This window comes from Oncorhynchus keta, chromosome 4 (assembly GCF_023373465.1).
Source record: "Oncorhynchus keta strain PuntledgeMale-10-30-2019 chromosome 4, Oket_V2, whole genome shotgun sequence".
NCBI lineage: Eukaryota > Metazoa > Chordata > Actinopteri > Salmoniformes > Salmonidae > Oncorhynchus > Oncorhynchus keta.
This window is the reverse complement of record NC_068424.1, coordinates 77,698,550-77,718,453: the sequence shown is the minus strand read 5'-3', so window position 1 is coordinate 77,718,453 and position 19,904 is coordinate 77,698,550. Positions and strand designations below refer to the sequence as shown.

Sequence of the window (19,904 nt, the reverse complement as noted above, 5' to 3'; positions counted from 1 at the left end):
CCTCCTTTAGAGAAAGAACGACCCGGGCACCATGGAATGCAGAGTTCCATTCGAACGCACTGTTCAATCTCCAGGATCTTTATTGTGCCATATTGTGGACACGCTGAACAGTTTTGAACAGTTGCAGACAGTTTTTGGTTGACCAATGTAAACGGCATCTCCAGAATAATTGGGCATATACATGTACTGTGTCAAACTACTGTTATAAATTGAGTTTCCATAAATCGAATACATTTAAATTATTTATGAACCATTAAGCATATACGTCCAAACAACCTTTTGCAGATTGGCTTTAATCTATAACATTTTCACAATGAATGTAAAACCAACGATTCAAAACTAAGTCTATTTGGTAACTGGAAACCAGTAGCTCTGTGTCTGGACCAATCAGTCATTGGTCTGGACTCTGGAACATTCTAGAAACCAGGGGCTCCAGGGAGAGAGTGCAGTGGCTCGCTCTGACACCCTATTAGCCTGTATGGACACGAGAATAGGTAAAATAAATAAAAATAGTTCATAGCTATCAGAATGTATTCATTAGCATTGAATAAAAGAGGAGAAGACAATTTTTCAAAGTATTTTTTATTCATAGCGAGCAAAAACGAATCTATACAAGATAGGGTATAATCAATAACTTTTATAAGATAACATATTTCAAGGTATTATAGTTAAACTCTTGGACACTTCAGGATAATATTAATATTTTTCAGTAGTTTTAGTGTCTCGTATTGTTCTCAATTTCAGACAAATTCAACAATCCACCTTAATGATTCATCTATAGCCATCAAATTATACATTCCCAACTGTTAACACCACCCCACAAATCACATTATTATTTCTAAGTAGGCATACTAATCCATAGATCATATGCGGGGGGGTCCACAAAGTCAGTATGTTAAATCAAGTTCTTATTCCTTATAAATAGACAACCCTAACAACTTCATACAGGTTGCAGCACCCTTAATGAAACTCATACACTACAGCTTCACAGTGTAATAAGACAAGTTACTAGTCAAAGGCAATAAATAAAACCAGGGGCGCAACTTTGGTTTTAGAAGTGGGGGGGACATAATTATATATATTTTTGTTATCCAGTCGGATATACACTCCAAACAGCCGACCCGACTGCTCAGAGGCGTCTGCATGGTCCTAAAGCACACCGTTGCCCCGTTTTGTATCACATTCCAATGATAAAACTTTGGGGGAGGGGGGGGGACAAAAAGGCCATTTCAGAATGTTCCCCCCTGTCCCAAGAGAAAGTTGCAACCCTAATTAGAACAGTAACCTGGGGGGGGGGGGGTAGACAACAGCAAGGAAAGCACATTCGTTAATTCATTTATAACCTCTGGGGGCTTTTAATCTGAATATTGTTATATTATAGCCTGGGTGCCAGTCTGCTTCTGCTCTCTTGCCAACTGCTTTCTAGAATAGAAAAAGACTGGCAGCAAGGCTAGTTGTCTAATGCTTATTTAAATCCATCTGTAAAATGCCATGCAGAGAAGCATGCTGTAGAGCAGGGCATTCAACGGACCCTACGAGGTCCGGCGCCTGCGGGTTTTCTGTTCTACCTAATAATTAATTGCACACACCTGGTGGCCCAGGTGTGTTAATGCACACACCTGGTGGCCCAGGTCTAAATCAGTCCCTGATTAGAGGGGGAACAATAATGACCACGTTTACATGCACACCAATATCCCGTTATTATTCGGGATACTCAAGTATTCCGTTTTTGAGTTGACGCATATAAACATCATATCTCATTTATAATAACCCGAAAAAGCTTGTAACCCGGTTCTGATAAACCTGGATAAGATGCATGGGATATGATCAGTGGCGACCTGTATTTTCAAGGCAGGTGGCGCGTTGAGCCCTAAATTTATTTGGGTTGCCTGTTTTTTTTGGAATTAATACCAGTCACATATCAGTTTGCAAACAATGTAAACAACATATTTTTTTAAATAATTGAGTCAATAAAGCCACATACATGGTCTCTTTTTTGCTTTGTTGAGTAAGGCAGCTCCAAAATGCAGGTGTTTCAGCCTAGCTCAGTGCTTTCTGTGGTGGTGGGGCAGCCAGCGGAAAATACAGAGTGTAGGGGTGGGTAATGTTCTCTAGTTGCGCCGTGATTGGCTCAGTGTTCTGTCACTCATGGGGACACTATGTTACCGCCAAATCTAAGGGTAGAGCTTGAAAATTCAAGCCCCTTGGGTGCTGCCATAGACTTACATAAGAAGTGCCCTTCCAAGAAGGCTCAAGGTCATTGGCCACAGATAAAATGACGTCAAATCACGTTATATCTACAGTAGCTTTGATTGGACTTCAAAATCTTAGCTAGCAGTCACCATCATGAATCAAGTCGACAATCTAGCGGTAAATCCTTTTTAATCGTTGTCATATGAAGAGAAATAATGAAGATAAAACGTATCAGTGCTCATCGACCATTGGACATAAACATCTACCTTCTTGCCCTTTGTGCTGTTGTCTATGCCCAATTATGTTTGTACCATGTTTTGTGTTGCTACCATGTTGTGTTGCTACCATGTTGTTGTCATGTTGTGTTGCTACCATGCTGTGTGGTCATGTGTTGCTGCCTTGCTATGTTGTTGTCTTAGGTCTCTCTTTATGTAGTGTTGTGTTGTCTCTCTTGTCGTGATGTGTGTTTTTTGTCCTATATCTATATATTTTTTTTAAAATCCCAGCCCCTTTTCCCACAGGAGGCCTTTTGCCTTTTGGTAGGCCGTCATTGTAAATAATAATTTGTTTTTAACTGACTTGCCTAGTTAAATAAAGGTTAAATAAAAAATAATCCAAAATGTAATACAATTAAAAATTACACAACAAGTTGGAAATTAAAAATTCAACAATGAGTGGTTTGGAAGGAATCAGTGGCTAACTGCAAGCACAGCAAAGCAATCACTAGCCTGCTATTCAGTGGAGTGGGTGTGTGGTCCCAAGTCTGGGTTAAAGGATCTCTTGTTCAAGTTAAAAATGATAAACATTCAACACTGGACTTCCTGTCTGGGAACTCTGTTTTGAACGGTCGTCCAACTCCGAATTGTAAGTGTGAACTTTGGCCTCTTTCTAGAGCTATGACCTAAAGATCAATAACGTCATCATGATTCAACCTTGTTCTTTTCACAGTTGTCTTGAAAGCACCATTAGTCCAGAGAATGACAGACTTTTTTTTTGTTACCCCCTTTTTCTCCCCTTTTTCGTGGTATCCAATTGTTTAGTAGCTACTATCTTGTCTCATCGCTATAACTCCCGTACGGGCTCGGTAGAGATGAAGGTTGAAAGTCATGCGTCCTCCGATACACAACCCAACCAAGCCGCACTGCTTCTTAACACAGCGCGCATCCAACCCGGAAGCCAGCCGCACCAATGTGTCGGAGGAAACACTGTGTACCTGGCAACCTTGGTTAGTGTGCACTGCGCCCGGCCAGCCCCAAGGACATCCCTACCGGCCAAACCCTCCCTAACCCGGACGACGCTGGGCCAATTGTGCGTCGCCCCACGGACCTCTCGGTCACGGCCGGTTACGACAGAGCCTGGGCGCGAACCCAGTGTTTCTGGTGGAACATCTGGCGCTGCAGTACAGCGCCCTTAACCACTGCGCCACCCGGGAGGAGAATGACAGACTTTGATGACAAAGTTTGATGACAAAATTTGCCCACGAAGGACCGCCGCACCACCTTCCTGTTCAAGTGAGCACAACACAACAAGATGAGTCCAAAAATGTCTTGTATACTGCTGCATACATTATGTAATATGCCAGGGAGATAGTATTACTTTCTTAGCTACAGTATACATAAGTGTATGTTGTGTAAGTAAACTTTTAGTAGCCCATGTGCCTCACCCTAATTATTTGGTCTGTTTACCCTTATTCATTTCGCCTACTGTTCTAACTTGATGGTGCACATGTAGCCTATAACCCGTTTAAGAGAAATGTAGTCATTGAATACTTGTCTGTTTATGTGCCATTTTATTTATTCTACGGTTCTGACTTGGTGTACAGGGAGAACACTGTAAGAACGGCCCATGTTCTGAATTCTGTCGCTGTACATTTCAAAGGTGCTGAACAAGTAGTTATATTGACTAGACAGTCCTAGCTCGCTCATCAATCTCGTAATCCAAATTATGGATTGCCTCTTATCCGCTTGTCGTCCCCTTATGCCATAGTTTGTACATCTCAATTGCGACCCAGTTCAGTAGAAACCACATTTGTCTAAGCAAGTCAGCCATATCAGCTATGTTTCATTTTAAAGGCAGTAAATGAGGCTGAATTAACTGTATCGCTGACAGACAAGGCTCCACTGATAGCCAGGTGTAGCAGTGGTAAGGTGTTGGGACAGCTTTATGGAGGCCCTAACAGTTTGTGGGCACCGTTTGTCACCGTTATAATGCAATTCATGTATTGTTTAGTGTTGTGTTTGTGTAGTGTAGTGGCTCGGCTGGCATGCCCCACAAAGATTTTACACGGCATTCGATATGATGATGTTAGACGGGATACTGTGGCATGATAACATCTTATCCCGTTCACTGTTGGTTTTTGCGGTCTACGCAGGCTCAGTTTCGCATATCATGGGTATTGTGTGATGTTTTCATCTGACTGTCAAATCACTTCAAAAAGGTAGGCTACCTGCACAGTTCTATCCACCATAACAATTCAATAGTAATTTAGCCTACTGTAATTTATTAACTACTGGCTACTTTCACCCCTAATTTAGAAACATTTCTGCCTATAATTTCCTACATTTGGTAGACCGTTAATTTGTCAAGTATAGTTTGATTCATGCAAACTATAAACTTCTGTCATCATTTATTGCCCCAGAATACTAAATAAAGTAGTGACATCACCAGAATAATGTTTTACATCGATAGAAAGATTAGGCTACGAATGCATTCAAATTAACACCTGCAAAGTTGTTTCTCGTTTAGGGACCGGGGAGAAAACGCAATAACTCCAAAACAGTGGAAAGCCTTGGTCTTGTGAAAAATGTCCAAAACATGTAATCAGTTTGAAGGGTTTTAAGGAAATGAAAAACCTGAGAAAACGATGAAACAAGTTTCTGTTAAGACTTCAGTTCGACTTGGGTGCATGTTTGATGCGGTTGAAATACTGTCGGCTTGCATAACAGTGTCAAAGATAATGCATCACACAAAGATAATCAAAGATAATGCTTCACATGTGCATTTGCATTTTCTCAAGAAATGCTGAAAATAATTAATTATTATTCTCCACTGTGTCATGTTTCCCAGCCAAAATTAACATTTTGTTGTATAATTTCACTGCAAGAAATTCATAATTCTGCGAGAGTTAATATTATATTACACTACAGGAGGTTATAATCTTATATTTCAGTTAATCCATTTAAGCCATGTAATTAAATGAGGAATATTCAGTTTATTCATGGATGCAGGGATACTCATGAGCGGGATATCAAAAGGTGCATGTAAATAGCTCATCCCGAAAAAGACCTTAAGCAGGATATGAGCTATATTATCCAGAATACTGTGCACATGTAAACGTGGTCAATGGAAAAAATAATGCAGTAGAACTGGCTTTGAGGTCCAACGTTGAGTTTGACAGCTTTAGAGCATCAGCTTTTATTTTTATGAACCAAGTTTGCATCCAAAATGGAACCCTATTCCCTATATAGTGCACTACTTTATAGCCCTATAGATAGCCTGTATACTTTCTAAGCATTAGAGAACGTGTTTAATATTATGTTGAGCTTGGCCTGCACTGCATTGAAGACTCCAGGACCAGGTATTGGTAGGAACATCACTTGAAGAGTTCAGGAATAATGAGCACATCACAGCAAGGGGTCCGTCCTAAATGACACTCTATTCCCGATGTAGTGCACTACTTTTGACCAGGGGCTCTGGTCAAAAGTAGTGCACTACATCGGGAATAGGGTGCCATTTGGGACTTACAGGGATTTTTACTAAAATTAAGCTTTGTATCACACTGTAAAAAAATAGTAAGCTCAATAGATTGTTAATAGTTAAATCGGGGAAGATTAGAACAGCCATCCTTTCGGTGTGGTAGAAAGTCATTCTTCTAATTTAAATTCCTTCCTGATGTTAGGGAGCACGCAGACGGAAGACTAAAGAAGCTATGAAAAGAAAAAGAAAAAGCTCAGGTCATTGATTTGAACAGGAGACAAGGAGGCAGGCTAGCCTACAAGAGTATAAAAACTGCATGCCCAGGAAAGTCATGATAGATGAACAGAACATAAAACTATACTACTTATCTGTAAACCTCTACTCACTGGGCATTGAGTACTGTACATTTATGGACATGAAGATGATGATTATGTGAATAAAGGAGTCTATAAGTAAGTTATATTTTGATGACCAGTATGTTACATATGCCAATACCTAGATTAACTGTTTATTACATACATTAACCCTTGACTGAAACAGGTTAAAACTATGACAATACTTGCTACTCATTGATTCATTGCCTAGGAACAATAAAACAATCTCCCCAATGTAAACTCAGATAACCCAGGCTTACTGGAGAAATAAAAAAACTAGCCTGGTCACAGATCTGTTTGTGCTCTTGTCAAGCCATACATGCTGGAGTAGGCATGATAGCACAAACACACTAGCACTCAGGCTAAAATAAAACATTCAGAGCAAAGTAATGGTTGGAGGATATGCAGGGTTGGGAAACAACATTCATGACCCACAAACACCACAGTCAACCAGGTCTTGGGTATTTTAAGATGCCCTAATTTAAAGCCTGTTGCTATAGGATATGGTTGCATCATTTCATGCAATACTGTTGCCTGGTTACCCAAACTCCTTGCTCTGGCCAAATGCTACGCCATACCCACAGACGTTAGAGTCTTCTCCGCAATGAGTCTGGATCTGAACGATTTCTAGAAAGAAAATCAATTCTAGGCCGTCTGATTGGTCCCAGAGACCGATGTGTTGGGCCAGGGCCAGAACACACGTGGGTAAAGCGTTGTTTTGAAAATGTGTCATTGGCTTTGATACATTGATTGGTTATCAATGATCCAATCTTTGATGACTACGTTTTGTACAACACCCCTCATTTTGACATCGCCACAAAGGACTTAAGTGATGTCAGTCTCTGGCTGAAGTAGCGAACGATAGAGCAGCAGAATAATTCAGTTTGAGTTGTCAGCCAAGTGATACAGAGAAGTAAAGCACAGGTAAGTGGTACAGAGAAGTAGAGCACAGGTAAGTGATACAGAGAAGTAGAGCACAGGTAAGTGATACAGAGAAGTAGAGCACAGGTAAGTGATACAGAGAAGTAGAGCACAGGTAAGTGATACAGAGAAGTAAAGCACAGGTAAGTGATACAGAGAAGTAGAGCACAGGTAAGTGATACAGAGAAGTAGAGCACAGGTAAGTGATACAGAGAAGTAGAGCACAGGTAAGTGATACAGAGGACAGAGAAGTAGAGCACAGGTAAGTGATACAGAGGACAGAGAAGTAAAGCACAGGTAAGTGATACAGAGGACAGAGAAGTAGAGCACAGGTAAGTGATACAGAGGACAGAGAAGTAGAGCACAGGTAAGTGATACAGAGGACAGAGAAGAAAGCACAGGTAAGTGATACAGAGTAAAGCACAGGTAAGTACAGAGGACAGAGAAGTAAAGCACAGGTAAGTGATACAGAGAAGTAGAGCACAGGTAAGTGATACAGAGGACAGAGAAGTAAAGCACAGGTAAGTGATACAGAGAAGTAAAGCACAGGTAAGTGATACAGAGGACAGAGAAGTAAAGCACAGGTAAGTGATACAGAGGACAGAGAAGTAAAGCACAGGTAAGTGATACAGAGAAGTAGAGCACAGGTAAGTGATACAGAGGACAGAGAAGTAAAGCACAGGTAAGTGATACAGAGGACAGAGAAGTAAAGCACAGGTAAGTGATACAGAGAAGTAGAGCACAGGTAAGTGATACAGAGGACAGAGAAGTAGAGCACAGGTAAGTGATACAGAGAAGTAGAGCACAGGTAAGTGGTACAGAGGACAGAGAAGTAGAGCACAGGTAAGTGGTACAGAGAAGTAGAGCACAGGTAAGTGATACAGAGGACAGAGAAGTAGAGCACAGGTAAGTGATACAGAGAAGTAGAGCACAGGTAAGTGATACAGAGGACAGAGAAGTAAAGCACAGGTAAGTGATACAGAGAAGTAGAGCACAGGTAAGTGATACAGAGGACAGAGAAGTAGAGCACAGGTAAGTGATACAGAGGACAGATAAGTAAAGCACAGGTAAGTGATACAGAGGACAGAGAAGTAGAGCACAGGTAAGTGATCAGTGTGGCTGGTAAAAACTCATGAATTGTATCTATACATTCATTATAGGCTGCAAATAGCATTGATAAAACCATGATTCGCCTTCTGAAGTCCCAGAACAATGCATACACGTCCCAAGTGAATTCCCTATAACTTCTTGATTGGAATGAAAAGGCTTCTCCTCTTTCCCTTTAACAGTAACATTCAGAGATTTAACACCAGCAGTCAGAGGCATGTCCTTCAGCTCTGGAAACCATATCTCCTCTCAACTTTTTACCTTTACATATTTAATTCAATTGTATCGAATGGTCGCTTTCACCCTTTATTGCATTGTATAAAAAAAAGAAACGTCCTCTCACTGTCAACTGTGTTTATTTTCAGCAAACTTAACACGTGTAAATATTTGTATGACCATGACCAGATTCAACAACTGAGACATAAACTGAACAAGTTACACAGACATTTGTCTAAGAGAAATGGAATAATGTGTCCCTGAACACAGGGGGCGTCAAAATGAAAAGTAACAGTCAGTATCTGGTGTGGCCACCAGCTGCATTAAGTGCTGCAGTGCATCTCCTCCTCGTGGACTGCACCAGATTTGCCAGTTCTTGCTGTGAGATGTTACCCCACTCTTCCACCAAGGCACCTGCAAGTTCCCGGACATTTCTGAGGAGAATGGCCCTAGCCCTCACCCTCTGTTCCAACAGGTCCCAGACATGCTCAATGTGATTCAGATCCGGGCTCTTCGCTGGCCATGGCAGAACAATGACTTTCCTGTCTTGCCAGGAAATCACGCACAGAACAAGCAGTATGGTAGGTGGCATTGTCATGCTGGAGCGTCATGTCAGGATGAGCCTGCAGGAAGGGTATCACATGAGGGAGGAGGATGTCTTCCCTGTAATGTACAGCGTTGAGATTGCCTGCAATGACAACAAGCTCAGTCCGATGATGCTGTGACACACCGCCCCAGACCATGACGGACCCTCCACCTCCAAATCGATCCCGCTCCAGAGTACAGGCCTCGGTGTAATGGTCACTCCTTCGATGATAAATGTGAATCCGACCATCACCCCTGGTGAGACCAAACCGCGACTCGTCAGTGAAGAGCACTTTTTGCCAGTCCTGTCTTGTCCAGCGATGGTGGGTTAGTGCCCATAGGCGACGTTGTTGCAGGTGATGTCTGGTGAGGACCTGCCTTACAACAGGCCTACAAGCCCTCAGTCCAGCCTCTCTCAACCCATTGAGGACAGTCTGAGCACTGATGGAGAGATTGTGCGTTCCTGGTGTAACTCGGGCAGTTGTTGTTTCCATCCTGTAACAGTCCCGCAGGTGTGATGTTCGGATGTACCGATCCTGTGTGGGTGTTGTTACACGTGGTCTGCCACTGCGAGGACGATCAGCTGTCCGTCGTGTCTCCCTGTAGCGCTGTCTTAGGCGTCTTACAGTACGGACATTGCAATTTATTGCCCTGTCCACATCTGCAGTCCTCATGCCTCCTTGCAGCATGCCTAAGGAACATTCACGCAGATGAGCAGGGACCCTGGGCATCTTTCTTTTGGTGTTTTTCAGAGTCAGTATGGGAAACAGTGTTTAAACCCTTTACAATGAAGATCTGTGAAGCTATTTGGATTTTTACGAATTATCTTTGAAAGACAGGGTCCTGAAAAAGGGACGTTTCTTTTTTTGCTGAGTTTAGTTGCCATGGTGCCCTATTAGCAGCCTAAGCACAGAGCTCCTGTAAATGTGTACATATTTAGTTGTTTTGTAGGTGTTTTTAATTGTTGATTTTTAAAATCATCTCTTTTGTTTTTGATAACATTGAGTTTTTATTGTATATAGCTGTGTCACGCCCTGACCTTAGAGAGCCTTTTTATTTCTCTATTTGGTTAGGTTGGTTTGGGTGTGATTTGGGTGGGCATTCTAGTTTTTCTATTTCTTTATTGGTCGGGTATGGTTCCCAATCAGAGGCAGCTGTCTATCGTTGTCTCTGATTGGGGATCATACTTAGGCAGCCGTTTTCCCACCTTTAGTTTGTGGGATATTGACTATGTTTGTGTGTAGTTGCTTTCTGTACTGCCTGTAGCGTTACGTTCATAATTTGTTTTGTTTTTCGGTGTCATTTAAATAAAAGTAAAACGTACGCCTACCACGCTGCACCTTGATCCGATCATTTCAACAGACGTGACAAACTGGTGTTTTTGAGCCATGGCTTTGCAGATTGACTGACAGGTTAGCACTTTTTTTGGCTTGGCTACCTAGCTAAATGGCTAATGTTTTTTATTTGAATTATGCATCTGGACACAGTACAATTCCTGGCTGCTAATTCCTGATCAACTAAGAATATAATTTGAGGAGTGGTGTGAGAGGAATACCAGAGAGGAATGCAGCAGTGCTGAGACAGAGGGTCTCCTAGTGAGGGCGACTGGCTACTTATTCTTCAACTTGGTGTGGTGAGCTTTCTGGCGCCCACAGCTGCTGAGGCGTCAGTGTTACACAGAGTGGAAGAGGAGAAGTTCAGCAGCGGCTGTAAGACTCGTACTGGTTCCCATACTTGCCCACTACAAGATCATCAGCAGACTCCATCTCCATCCTCTGACCAGTTCTCTCTGCTCTAACCCTGAACTGACCATTGTCTCTGAACTGACCTTGTCTCTGAACTGACCTTGTCTCTGAACTGACCATTGCTTGCTTGTTTTTTTGCACTTGTGGACATACTGGACTCTACCTAGCTACAGCATCATAACATACTGGACTCTACCTAGCTTCAGCATCATAACATACTGGACTCTACCTAGCTACAGTATCATAACATACTGGACTCTACCTAGCTACAGCATCATAACATACTGGACTCTACCTCGCTACAGTATCATAACATACTGGACTCTACCTAGCTACAGCATCATAACATACTGGACTCTACCTAGCTACAGCATCATAACATACTGGACTCTACCTAGCTACAGTATCATAACATACTGGACTCTACCTAGCTACAGTATAACATACTGGACTCTACCTAGCTACAGTATCATAACATACTGGACTCTACCTAGCTACAGTATCATAACATACTGGACTCTACCTCGCTACAGTATCATAACATACTGGACTCTACCTAGCTACAGTATCATAACATACTGGACTCTACCTAGCTACAGTATCATAACATACTGGACTCTACCTAGCTACAGTATCATAACATACTGGACTCTACCTAGCTACAGTATCATAACATACTGGACACTACCTAGCTACGGTATAACATACTGGACTCTACCTAGCTACAGTATCATAACATACTGGACACTACCTAGCTACAGCATCATAACATACTGGACTCTACCTAGCTACAGTATCATAACATACTGGACTCTACCTCGCTACAGTATCATAACATACTGGACTCTACCTAGCTACAGTATCATAACATACTGGACTCTACCTCGCTACAGTATCATAACATACTGGACTCTACCTCGCTACAATATCATAACATACTGGACTCCACCTAGCTACAGCATCATAACATACTGGACTCTACCTAGCTACAGCATCATAACATACTGGACTCTACCTAGTTACGGTATAACATACTGGACTCTACCTAGCTACAGTATCATACCATACTGGACTCTACCTCGCTACAGTATCATAACATACTGGACTCTACCTAGCTACAGTATCATAACATACTGGACTCTACCTAGCTACAGTATCATACCATACTGGACTCTACCTAGCTACAGTATCATACCATACTGGACTCTACCTAGCTACAGTATCATAACATACTGGACTCTACCTCGCTACAGTATCATAACATACTGGACTCTACCTCGCTACAGTATCATACCATACTGGACTCTACCTAGCTACAGTATCATAACATACTGGAATCTACCTAGCTACAGTATCATAACATACTGGACTCTACCTAGCTACAGTATCATAACATACTGGAATCTACCTAGCTACAGTATCATAACATACTGGACTCTACCTAGCTACAGTATCATACCATACTGGACTCTACCTAGCTACAGTATCATAACATACTTCATACATAAAAACTATCAGCAACTCGAAAATATAGTATTATTATGCATATATTCATATATAGTATACAAGTTCTGTATTCATGTAAAACAGCACTGGGTTAATTATTACACTTCTATTGACTATGGTTTAGTCATATGTAGGTTGCTTTACATACATTTGCATGTATAAATGCACAAATGCATAATCTATGTTATACAACGGATGGGTCTAATCCTGCATACTGATTGGTTAAAACCGCATTCCAGCCAGTGTCTATTCCACTAGTTACCACCAGCTAAACCTATGACGTTGAAATGTCTATTTACTCTGTTCCGTCTCACTGCACAATACACTGTCTCATCAGCCCAGCCAGGTAATTTATAAACTTGATCTCCACTATTAAAAAGCATCTGGACATTATATCCCATTTCTTTTAGACTAGCAATTGGTTTTCAACAGCGCAGATTTGTATAAACCTTGCTGTCTGTCTCTTTCACATTTGCAACATGGTTTCAATCTTGAAATTGGATCTCCAGCTGTCCCATAGTAATGAACGTGCTGGGAGCCGGGACGAGACAGACACCTTTTTTCAGCCAGTGGAAATCATGATTCAGCTGGCATCATTTTTATGGATATATACAAAGAAATGTCAATAGATAACAGGTAAAACGAAATGCAGCTAGTGATTGTGTTAGCTGTGTTGTTGGCTAGCTCCTCTGAACAACACTGTCCTGAAGAGAGAGCACATTCCTATGCCAGGCAAAATTGTGCATCATTAGCTCATTGTTATGGATGTATCCAAATAAATGTCACTAGAAAACAGCTCAAACAAACGCAAATGCAGCTACTTTGCTGTCATTCTGGCTGCACTGTTTGACGTGACTGTAAATTAGCCGTAGTTGGCTCGCTGGCAAGCAAGGGATAAGAACGTTGCCAGCCACTATGACAATAGAACATTTAAAACGCATGACTGTGTCGCATCCACAGATACAGAACAAAAAGACTTAACGACTGGGTCTATAGATACAGAACAAAAAGACTGGGTCTATAGATACAGAACAAAAATACTTAACGACTGGGTCTATAGATACAGAACAAAAGACTGGGTCTATAGATACAGAACAAAAAGACTGGGTCTATAGATACAGAACAAAAATACTGGGTCTATACATACAGAACAAAAAGACTGGGTCTATAGATACAGAACAAAAAGATTAGGTCTATAGATACAGAACAAAAAGACTGGGTCTATAGATACAGAACAAAAAGACTGGGTCTATAGGTACAGAACAAAAAGACTGGGTCTATAGATACAGAACAAAAAGACTGGGTCTATAGGTACAGAACAAAAAGACTGGGTCTATAGATACAGAACAAAAAGACTGGGTCTATAGATACAGAACAAAAAGACTGGGTCTATAGGTACAGAACAAAAAGACTGGGTCTATAGGTACAGAACAAAAAGACTGGGTCTATAGGTACAGAACAAAAAGACTGGGTCTATAGATACAGAACAAAAAGACTGGGTCTATAGATACAGAACAAAAATACTGGGTCTATAGGTACAGAACAAAAAGACTGGGTCTATAGATACAGAACAAAAAGACTGGGTCTATAGATACAGAACAAAAAGACTGGGTCTATAGATACAGAACAAAAAGACGTAATGACGGGGTCACATCTCTGGCAACCAAACCGATAGAACGAACGACCAGCAATCAGCTGGATTGGGGAGCAACCTTAAATTTGTGTCGCGACTATATCTCGTGGAAAGATGAAATAGTACGAATGAATTCATCAAAATACACTTTTATTATTTTAATATGTTGGTAGCCCATTGTGTAAAATATATCCTCCAAAAACTGTCTTCTCTGGCCTTATCACTTAATTAATACACACATACAAATTAACACACACACACACACACACACACAGTTCACAGTCAATATTTTACGCAATGATGGGTAGAACTATATTAGCCTGGAAGGCAAGCTCTTGCTGTTTCAGAAGCAGTTTGGAAACAGAGATAGAACTATATATTCTTTCTTCCTAGCAACAGTAAAACAGTCCTAGTCATGTTTCTGCTGGGGATAAAACATGCGTTATGTTTCCTGGTTTTAATGTCTATGTGCGTTTCAGATGGCAGATTCAGATGGACACATTCACACCAGGAACGTAAAACAACATACGCTAAAAGTTATCATAACTGAGTCCACAGGTTTTGTTTTTACATGTCTTGTGGAGTCAGCACTGGAGAGAAAGGCTGCGTCCTGAATTACACCCTATTCCCTATATAAGTGCACTACTTGGCACTTATCAAAAGTAGTGCACTATAGAGGGAATAGTGGGCCATTTGGGATGCACCCTTTGATCTCCAGTGCTGACTCCACAAGACATGTATACTGTAGGGAATAGGGGGCCATTTTGGACACGGGCGTGAAGTCCACTGTGTAAGGTCATCTTTCTGATCCTTGAATACAGAGCGGCTCACAGCCAACGCATCATCACCACACACATTTCTCTCGCTCGCTCTCTCACATGTAGTGTCAAAGAAGTGTCATTGGGGTCCTTTCATACAATTTGAGAATGAAATAGTCCCTGAAGCTAACAAAAGAACATGTCCCTTGTTTCCATGGTGATGAAGAGACACATTCCTGGTTGCCTTGGTGTTGCTGTGGTGCCAACGAATCAACTGAAATAAAGAAAATAAGGCAAAAATATGGTAAAAGGAAAAAGGAACATATATAGAATTTGATGAGTTGAAAATCAAAAGAAGAAAATAGTATGCAAAACAAACTAAATAATTTGAGAATAGTGTGTTAACGATTATCGCAATCATTTCAACATTATGGATGTTTCCGTTTTCCAGATCGAACCAAACCGTTTTATGATCTGTCCATCTTCACACAAAGAAAGAAAACAGGGACCATCTCTACGAACAAAATGAACTGGTTATAATGTGAAATGTGCGAACTGTCCAATAGTGGGCACTATAACCTCCACATTAACTTGGTGAATCAGCCAAGTCTTTGGTGTCAGCAGAGTCATAGTCAATAGTTATATTTCCTCACACTTTCTCCTCCTCATCAGTGTGCTGCTTAACATTTCCTGTCATTGAGACTCTATGAAGTTAAATGTCCAACAGATCTCTCTTTGGTCTGAGGAGAGAGATCATTATTCCATTACAATAGACAGATTGACATTGGGATAGAAATACAGACGGAAGCTTGTAACCACTGATATTCTTTATGCAATATGTCTAACTCTGAACTGAATAGGCTACCATCTAAGATGTCTAACTGAACTGAATAGGCTACTATCTAAGATGTCTAACTCTGAACTGAATAGGCTACCATCTAAGATGTCTAACTGAACTGAATAGGCTACTATCTAAGATGTCTAACTGAACTGAATAGGCTACCATCTAAGATGTCTAACTGAACTGAATAGGCTACCATCTAAGATGTCTAACTGAACTGAATAGGCTACCATCTAAGATGTCTAACTGAACTGAATAGGCTACCATCTAAGATGTCTAACTGAACTGAATAGGCTACAATCTAAGATGTCTAACTGAACTGAATAGGCTACCATCTAAGATGTCTAACTGAACTGAATAGGCTACAATCTAAGATGTCTAACTGAACTGAATAGGCTACAATCTAAGATGTCTAACTGAACTGAATAGGCTACAATCTAAGATGTCTAACTGAACTGAATAGGCTACCATCTAAGATGTCTAACTGAACTGAATAGGCTACCATCTAAGATGTCTAACTGAACTGAATAGGCTACAATCTAAGATGTCTAACTGAGACTGAATAGGCTACAATCTAAGATGTCTAACTCTGAACTGAATAGGCTACCATCTAAGATGTCTAACTGAACTGAATAGGCTACCATCTAAGATGTCTAACTGAGACTGAATAGGCTACAATCTAAGATGTCTAGCTCTGAACCATCTAAGCGTCACCCACAGACAAGTCTATGTTTCTGGTAGCACCCAAACAGTGAATGACACATACACTTCACAGCCTCTGTGATAACACTAGCTACATATGACTGGTGTTATCACAGTCTAGTCAGATTTGTGTTATCATACACTGAGGCTGTGAGAGAAGACTAGTGTTACCCTATCAATTGATATTGTGTGTAGCTAAACATCAGTGACCCAGCCTAGCGGATATCGAGACTGATAGGTCACGCTATGCAGAGATGGTCTGGTGGTGGTGGTGTGTAGTGTGTGCGTGTTATTGTGTTTGTATGTGTGTGTGTGTGTGTGTTGCAGAACCACAAGCATCAGGCGATCAGGCGGTGACAGGGCAAACTGTGACCTCCACTGTCTGGGAAAACAATGTCAGACTCAATCCGTCCCCCGTATCACAGTTTCCAAGCCAAGATGTCTCCTGGCACTGTAATGCTATATCATTAGTCACTTCCTGACTGCAACTGTGCGAGTGACAGTCCCATAGAGACAAGCAGAACACTAGGCCAGAGCTTCAGGGCTGTAGTGTCTGCTACTATAGCGTTTGATCAGTTGAACAGACAGACAAAGAGAGAGACAGACAGAGAGAGACCGACAGACAGACAGACAGACAGACAGACAGACAGACAGACAGACAGACAGAGAGAGAGACAGAGAGAGAGAAAGAGAGAGAGAGAGAGAGAGACAGACAGACAGACAGACAGACAGACAGACAGAGAGAGAGAGAGAGAGAGAGAGAGAGAGAGAGAGAGAGAGAGACAGACAGACAGACAGACAGACAGACAGACAGACAGACAGACAGACAGACAGACAGACAGACAGACAGACAGACAGACAGACAGACAGACAGAGACAGAGAGAGACAGAAAATACAGACAGACAGAATGGTTGACCCTGTAGAGACAGACAGACAGACAGACAGACAGACAGACAGCTCAGACAGACAGATCCTCTTCAGCTGACAAACAGAGAGCTGGATTGGAGACAGATAACATGAACATATAGGCAGACTTTAACGACAGTAATACATACAGACAGACAGACAGACAGAAAATACTTACTTCTTCTTGTCCTTTCTGAATGGTTGTGAGGATCCCTGTAGAGACTGACCCATCAGCGTCTCAGCTGCCACCTTCCTCCTGTTGAAGTCGTTCATATCCTCCTCCAGATCGCTCCTCTTCTCCTCCAGATTTCTCTTCTCCTCCTGATGCATCCTCTTCAGCTGCTCAAACCTCTCATGGAGCTGGATTGGAGGGGTTGGTATAACATGGTAACATATAGGCTCTATGTGCTTTAACGTGTAATAATACAGGCAGAGGAACATCCAGGGAAATGTCTCAGACCGCTACACTGAACAAACTGTTCAAACTAAAGTAAAAGTGTCCAAACTGTTGGAAGGTCCCAAAATGCCCTGTTACGTTATGACTGTAGACACAGTCCCAAAATACCCTGTTACGTTATGACTGTAGACACAGTCCCAAAATGCCCTGTTACGTTATGACTGTAGACACAGTCACAAAATACCCTGTTACGTTATGACTGTAGACACAGTCACAAAATACCCTGTTACGTTATGACTGTAGACAGTCCCAAAATACCCTGTTACGTTATGACTGTAGACACAGTCCCAAAATACCCTGTTACGTTATGACTGTAGACACAGTCACAAAATACCCTGTTACGTTATGACTGTAGACACATTCACAAAATACCCTGTTACGTTATGACTGTAGACACAGTCATAAAATACCCTGTTACGTTATGACTGTAGACACATTCACAAAATACCCTGTTACGTTATGACTGTAGACAAAATACAGTCACAGTCAAAATACCCTGTTACGTTATGACTGTAGACACAGTCACAAAATACCCTGTTACGTTATGACTGTAGACACAGTCACAAAATACCCTGTTACGTTATGACTGTAGACACAGTCCCAAAATACCCTGTTACGTTATGACTGTAGACACAGTCACAAAATACCCTGTTACGTTATGACTGTAGACACAGTCACAAAATACCCTGTTACGTTATGACTGTAGACAGTCACAAAATACCCTGTTACGTTATGACTGTAGACACAGTCCCAAAATACCCTGTTACGTTATGACTGTAGACACAGTCACAAAATACCCTGTTACGTTATGACTGTAGACACAGTCACAAAATACCCTGTTACGTTATGACTGTAGACACAGTCACAAAATACCCTGTTACGTTATGACTGTAGACAGTCACAAAATACCCTGTTACGTTATGACTGTAGACACAGTCCCAAAATACCCTGTTACGTTATGACTGTAGACACAGTCACAAAATACCCTGTTACGTTATGACTGTAGACACAGTCCCAAAATGAGGATGAGTTCGAGTATGAAAGGGAGCAGAACAACATCATCATCTAAACAAAACAAACTCCCAGAAGCACCTTGTGAATGATTACCTCCCTCTCCTTTACTTTCAGCTCTGCCTCGGTCTCCTTCACCTTGTTGACAAACATCTGTCTCATGTCGTCCTCGTTATGCTGCAGGTCCCCCAGGAACTCTTTCCTCTTGGCCACATACGTCTCCTGCAGACTGATTGGTGAGGGAAGACAAGGTAGTTACAGTTAAGCAGGCATATGGATGCATCCCAAATGGGATGAGTTCCCTGGTCAAAAGTAGTGCACTAGGTAGGGAATAGGGTGTCTATATTTCATTGTAGAATGTGTATTACTGTGTCTGACTGCTGTGAGACATCCATGGGCTTTTGCTCCTGACTGTAGATGTCGTCGCCGGGCCCTGGGCATCTAGGTGTTCTGATGCTTTGGCCTTATTTTCACTTCTAACACTGGTCTAATGTCAGTTTATATTCTGCATATTTGATGACAAACCTTCAGCCCAAAACAAAAGGGTCGACAACCTGCCCGCTATGTAACGTTGAACGAGAGCTGGTCTCACCTAAAGGGTTTGTTGTCGGGGTCTGTATCTGTAAATCCCATCTCCTCCAGTTTGCAGCGTCTGTAGAGCTCGTAGTGTCTGGCGTGAGTCTGCTCTCTCAGGTCTTCCATGTTCACTCTCAGCAACATCTCTCTCAGCTTCACAAAGTCACAGTGGCTCTCATTCTCCACTGATGAGCACAACACAGCAGGACTGGGTTATATGGTTGGTTTAATATGGGGACAAATACCTTATAGTTTGAAAGGGACTGGTCGTTCAATAGCAAGTTAACAACAATACGCATTTGAGAAAATAATAATTAAAGTCTTATTTTATATTGGCATTGATGATATGGGTCTCTAGTGATTGCGTTATATCGATGCATTAATGATATGGGTCTCTAGTGATTGGGTAATATCGATGCATTAATGATATGGGTCTCTAGTGATTGTGTAATATCGATGCATTAATGATATGGGTCTCTAGTGATTGGGTAATATCGATGCATTAATGATGTGGGTCTCTAGTGATTGGGTAATATTGATGCATTAATGATGTGGGTCTCTAGTGATTGGGTAATATCGATGCATTGATGATATGGGTCTCTAGTGATTGGGTAATATCGATGCATTAATGATATGGGTCTCTAGTGATTGGGTAATATCGATGCATTAATGATAT

The 19,904-nt window shown here is 41.5% G+C and overlaps 1 protein-coding gene and 1 long non-coding RNA gene across 41 annotated transcripts in view; one reads left to right on the top strand and one right to left on the bottom strand.

Moving 5' to 3' along the window:
- Positions 1-582: 582 nt before the first annotated feature.
- Positions 583-19,904, bottom strand: part of LOC118381736 (septin-8-A-like) — a 30,104-nt gene continuing 10,782 nt past the window's right edge. For 2 of the 4 annotated variants that reach the window (XM_052516503.1, XM_052516508.1), the window contains exons 7-10: positions 19,245-19,413; positions 18,749-18,881; positions 17,363-17,544; positions 583-6,119 (exon numbers count right to left, since the gene is read on the bottom strand). In XM_052516503.1, the coding sequence (XP_052372463.1) occupies positions 6,065-6,119; positions 17,363-17,544; positions 18,749-18,881; positions 19,245-19,413 (539 nt within the window). In that variant the 3' untranslated portion in view covers positions 583-6,064. Of the gene's footprint in view, positions 6,120-14,109; positions 15,009-17,362; positions 17,545-18,748; positions 18,882-19,244; positions 19,414-19,904 lie in introns of those variants that run through there. The other 2 variants (XM_052516504.1, XM_052516507.1) reach the window with 2 other exon arrangements.
- Positions 6,138-8,499, top strand: LOC127928919 (uncharacterized). Of its 37 annotated transcripts, XR_008132912.1 has the most exons (7): positions 6,138-7,411; positions 7,447-7,516; positions 7,643-7,768; positions 7,804-7,866; positions 7,965-7,992; positions 8,028-8,118; positions 8,154-8,188. It is a non-coding gene; the product is annotated as an uncharacterized LOC127928919 (long non-coding RNA). The 37 variants fall into 37 exon arrangements; XR_008132894.1 differs by lacking the exons at positions 7,804-7,866; positions 7,965-7,992 and adding an exon at positions 7,867-7,964 and having other exon boundaries at positions 7,643-7,803; positions 8,028-8,055; positions 8,154-8,231; XR_008132997.1 differs by having other exon boundaries at positions 7,643-7,705; positions 7,769-7,866; positions 7,902-7,992; positions 8,091-8,190.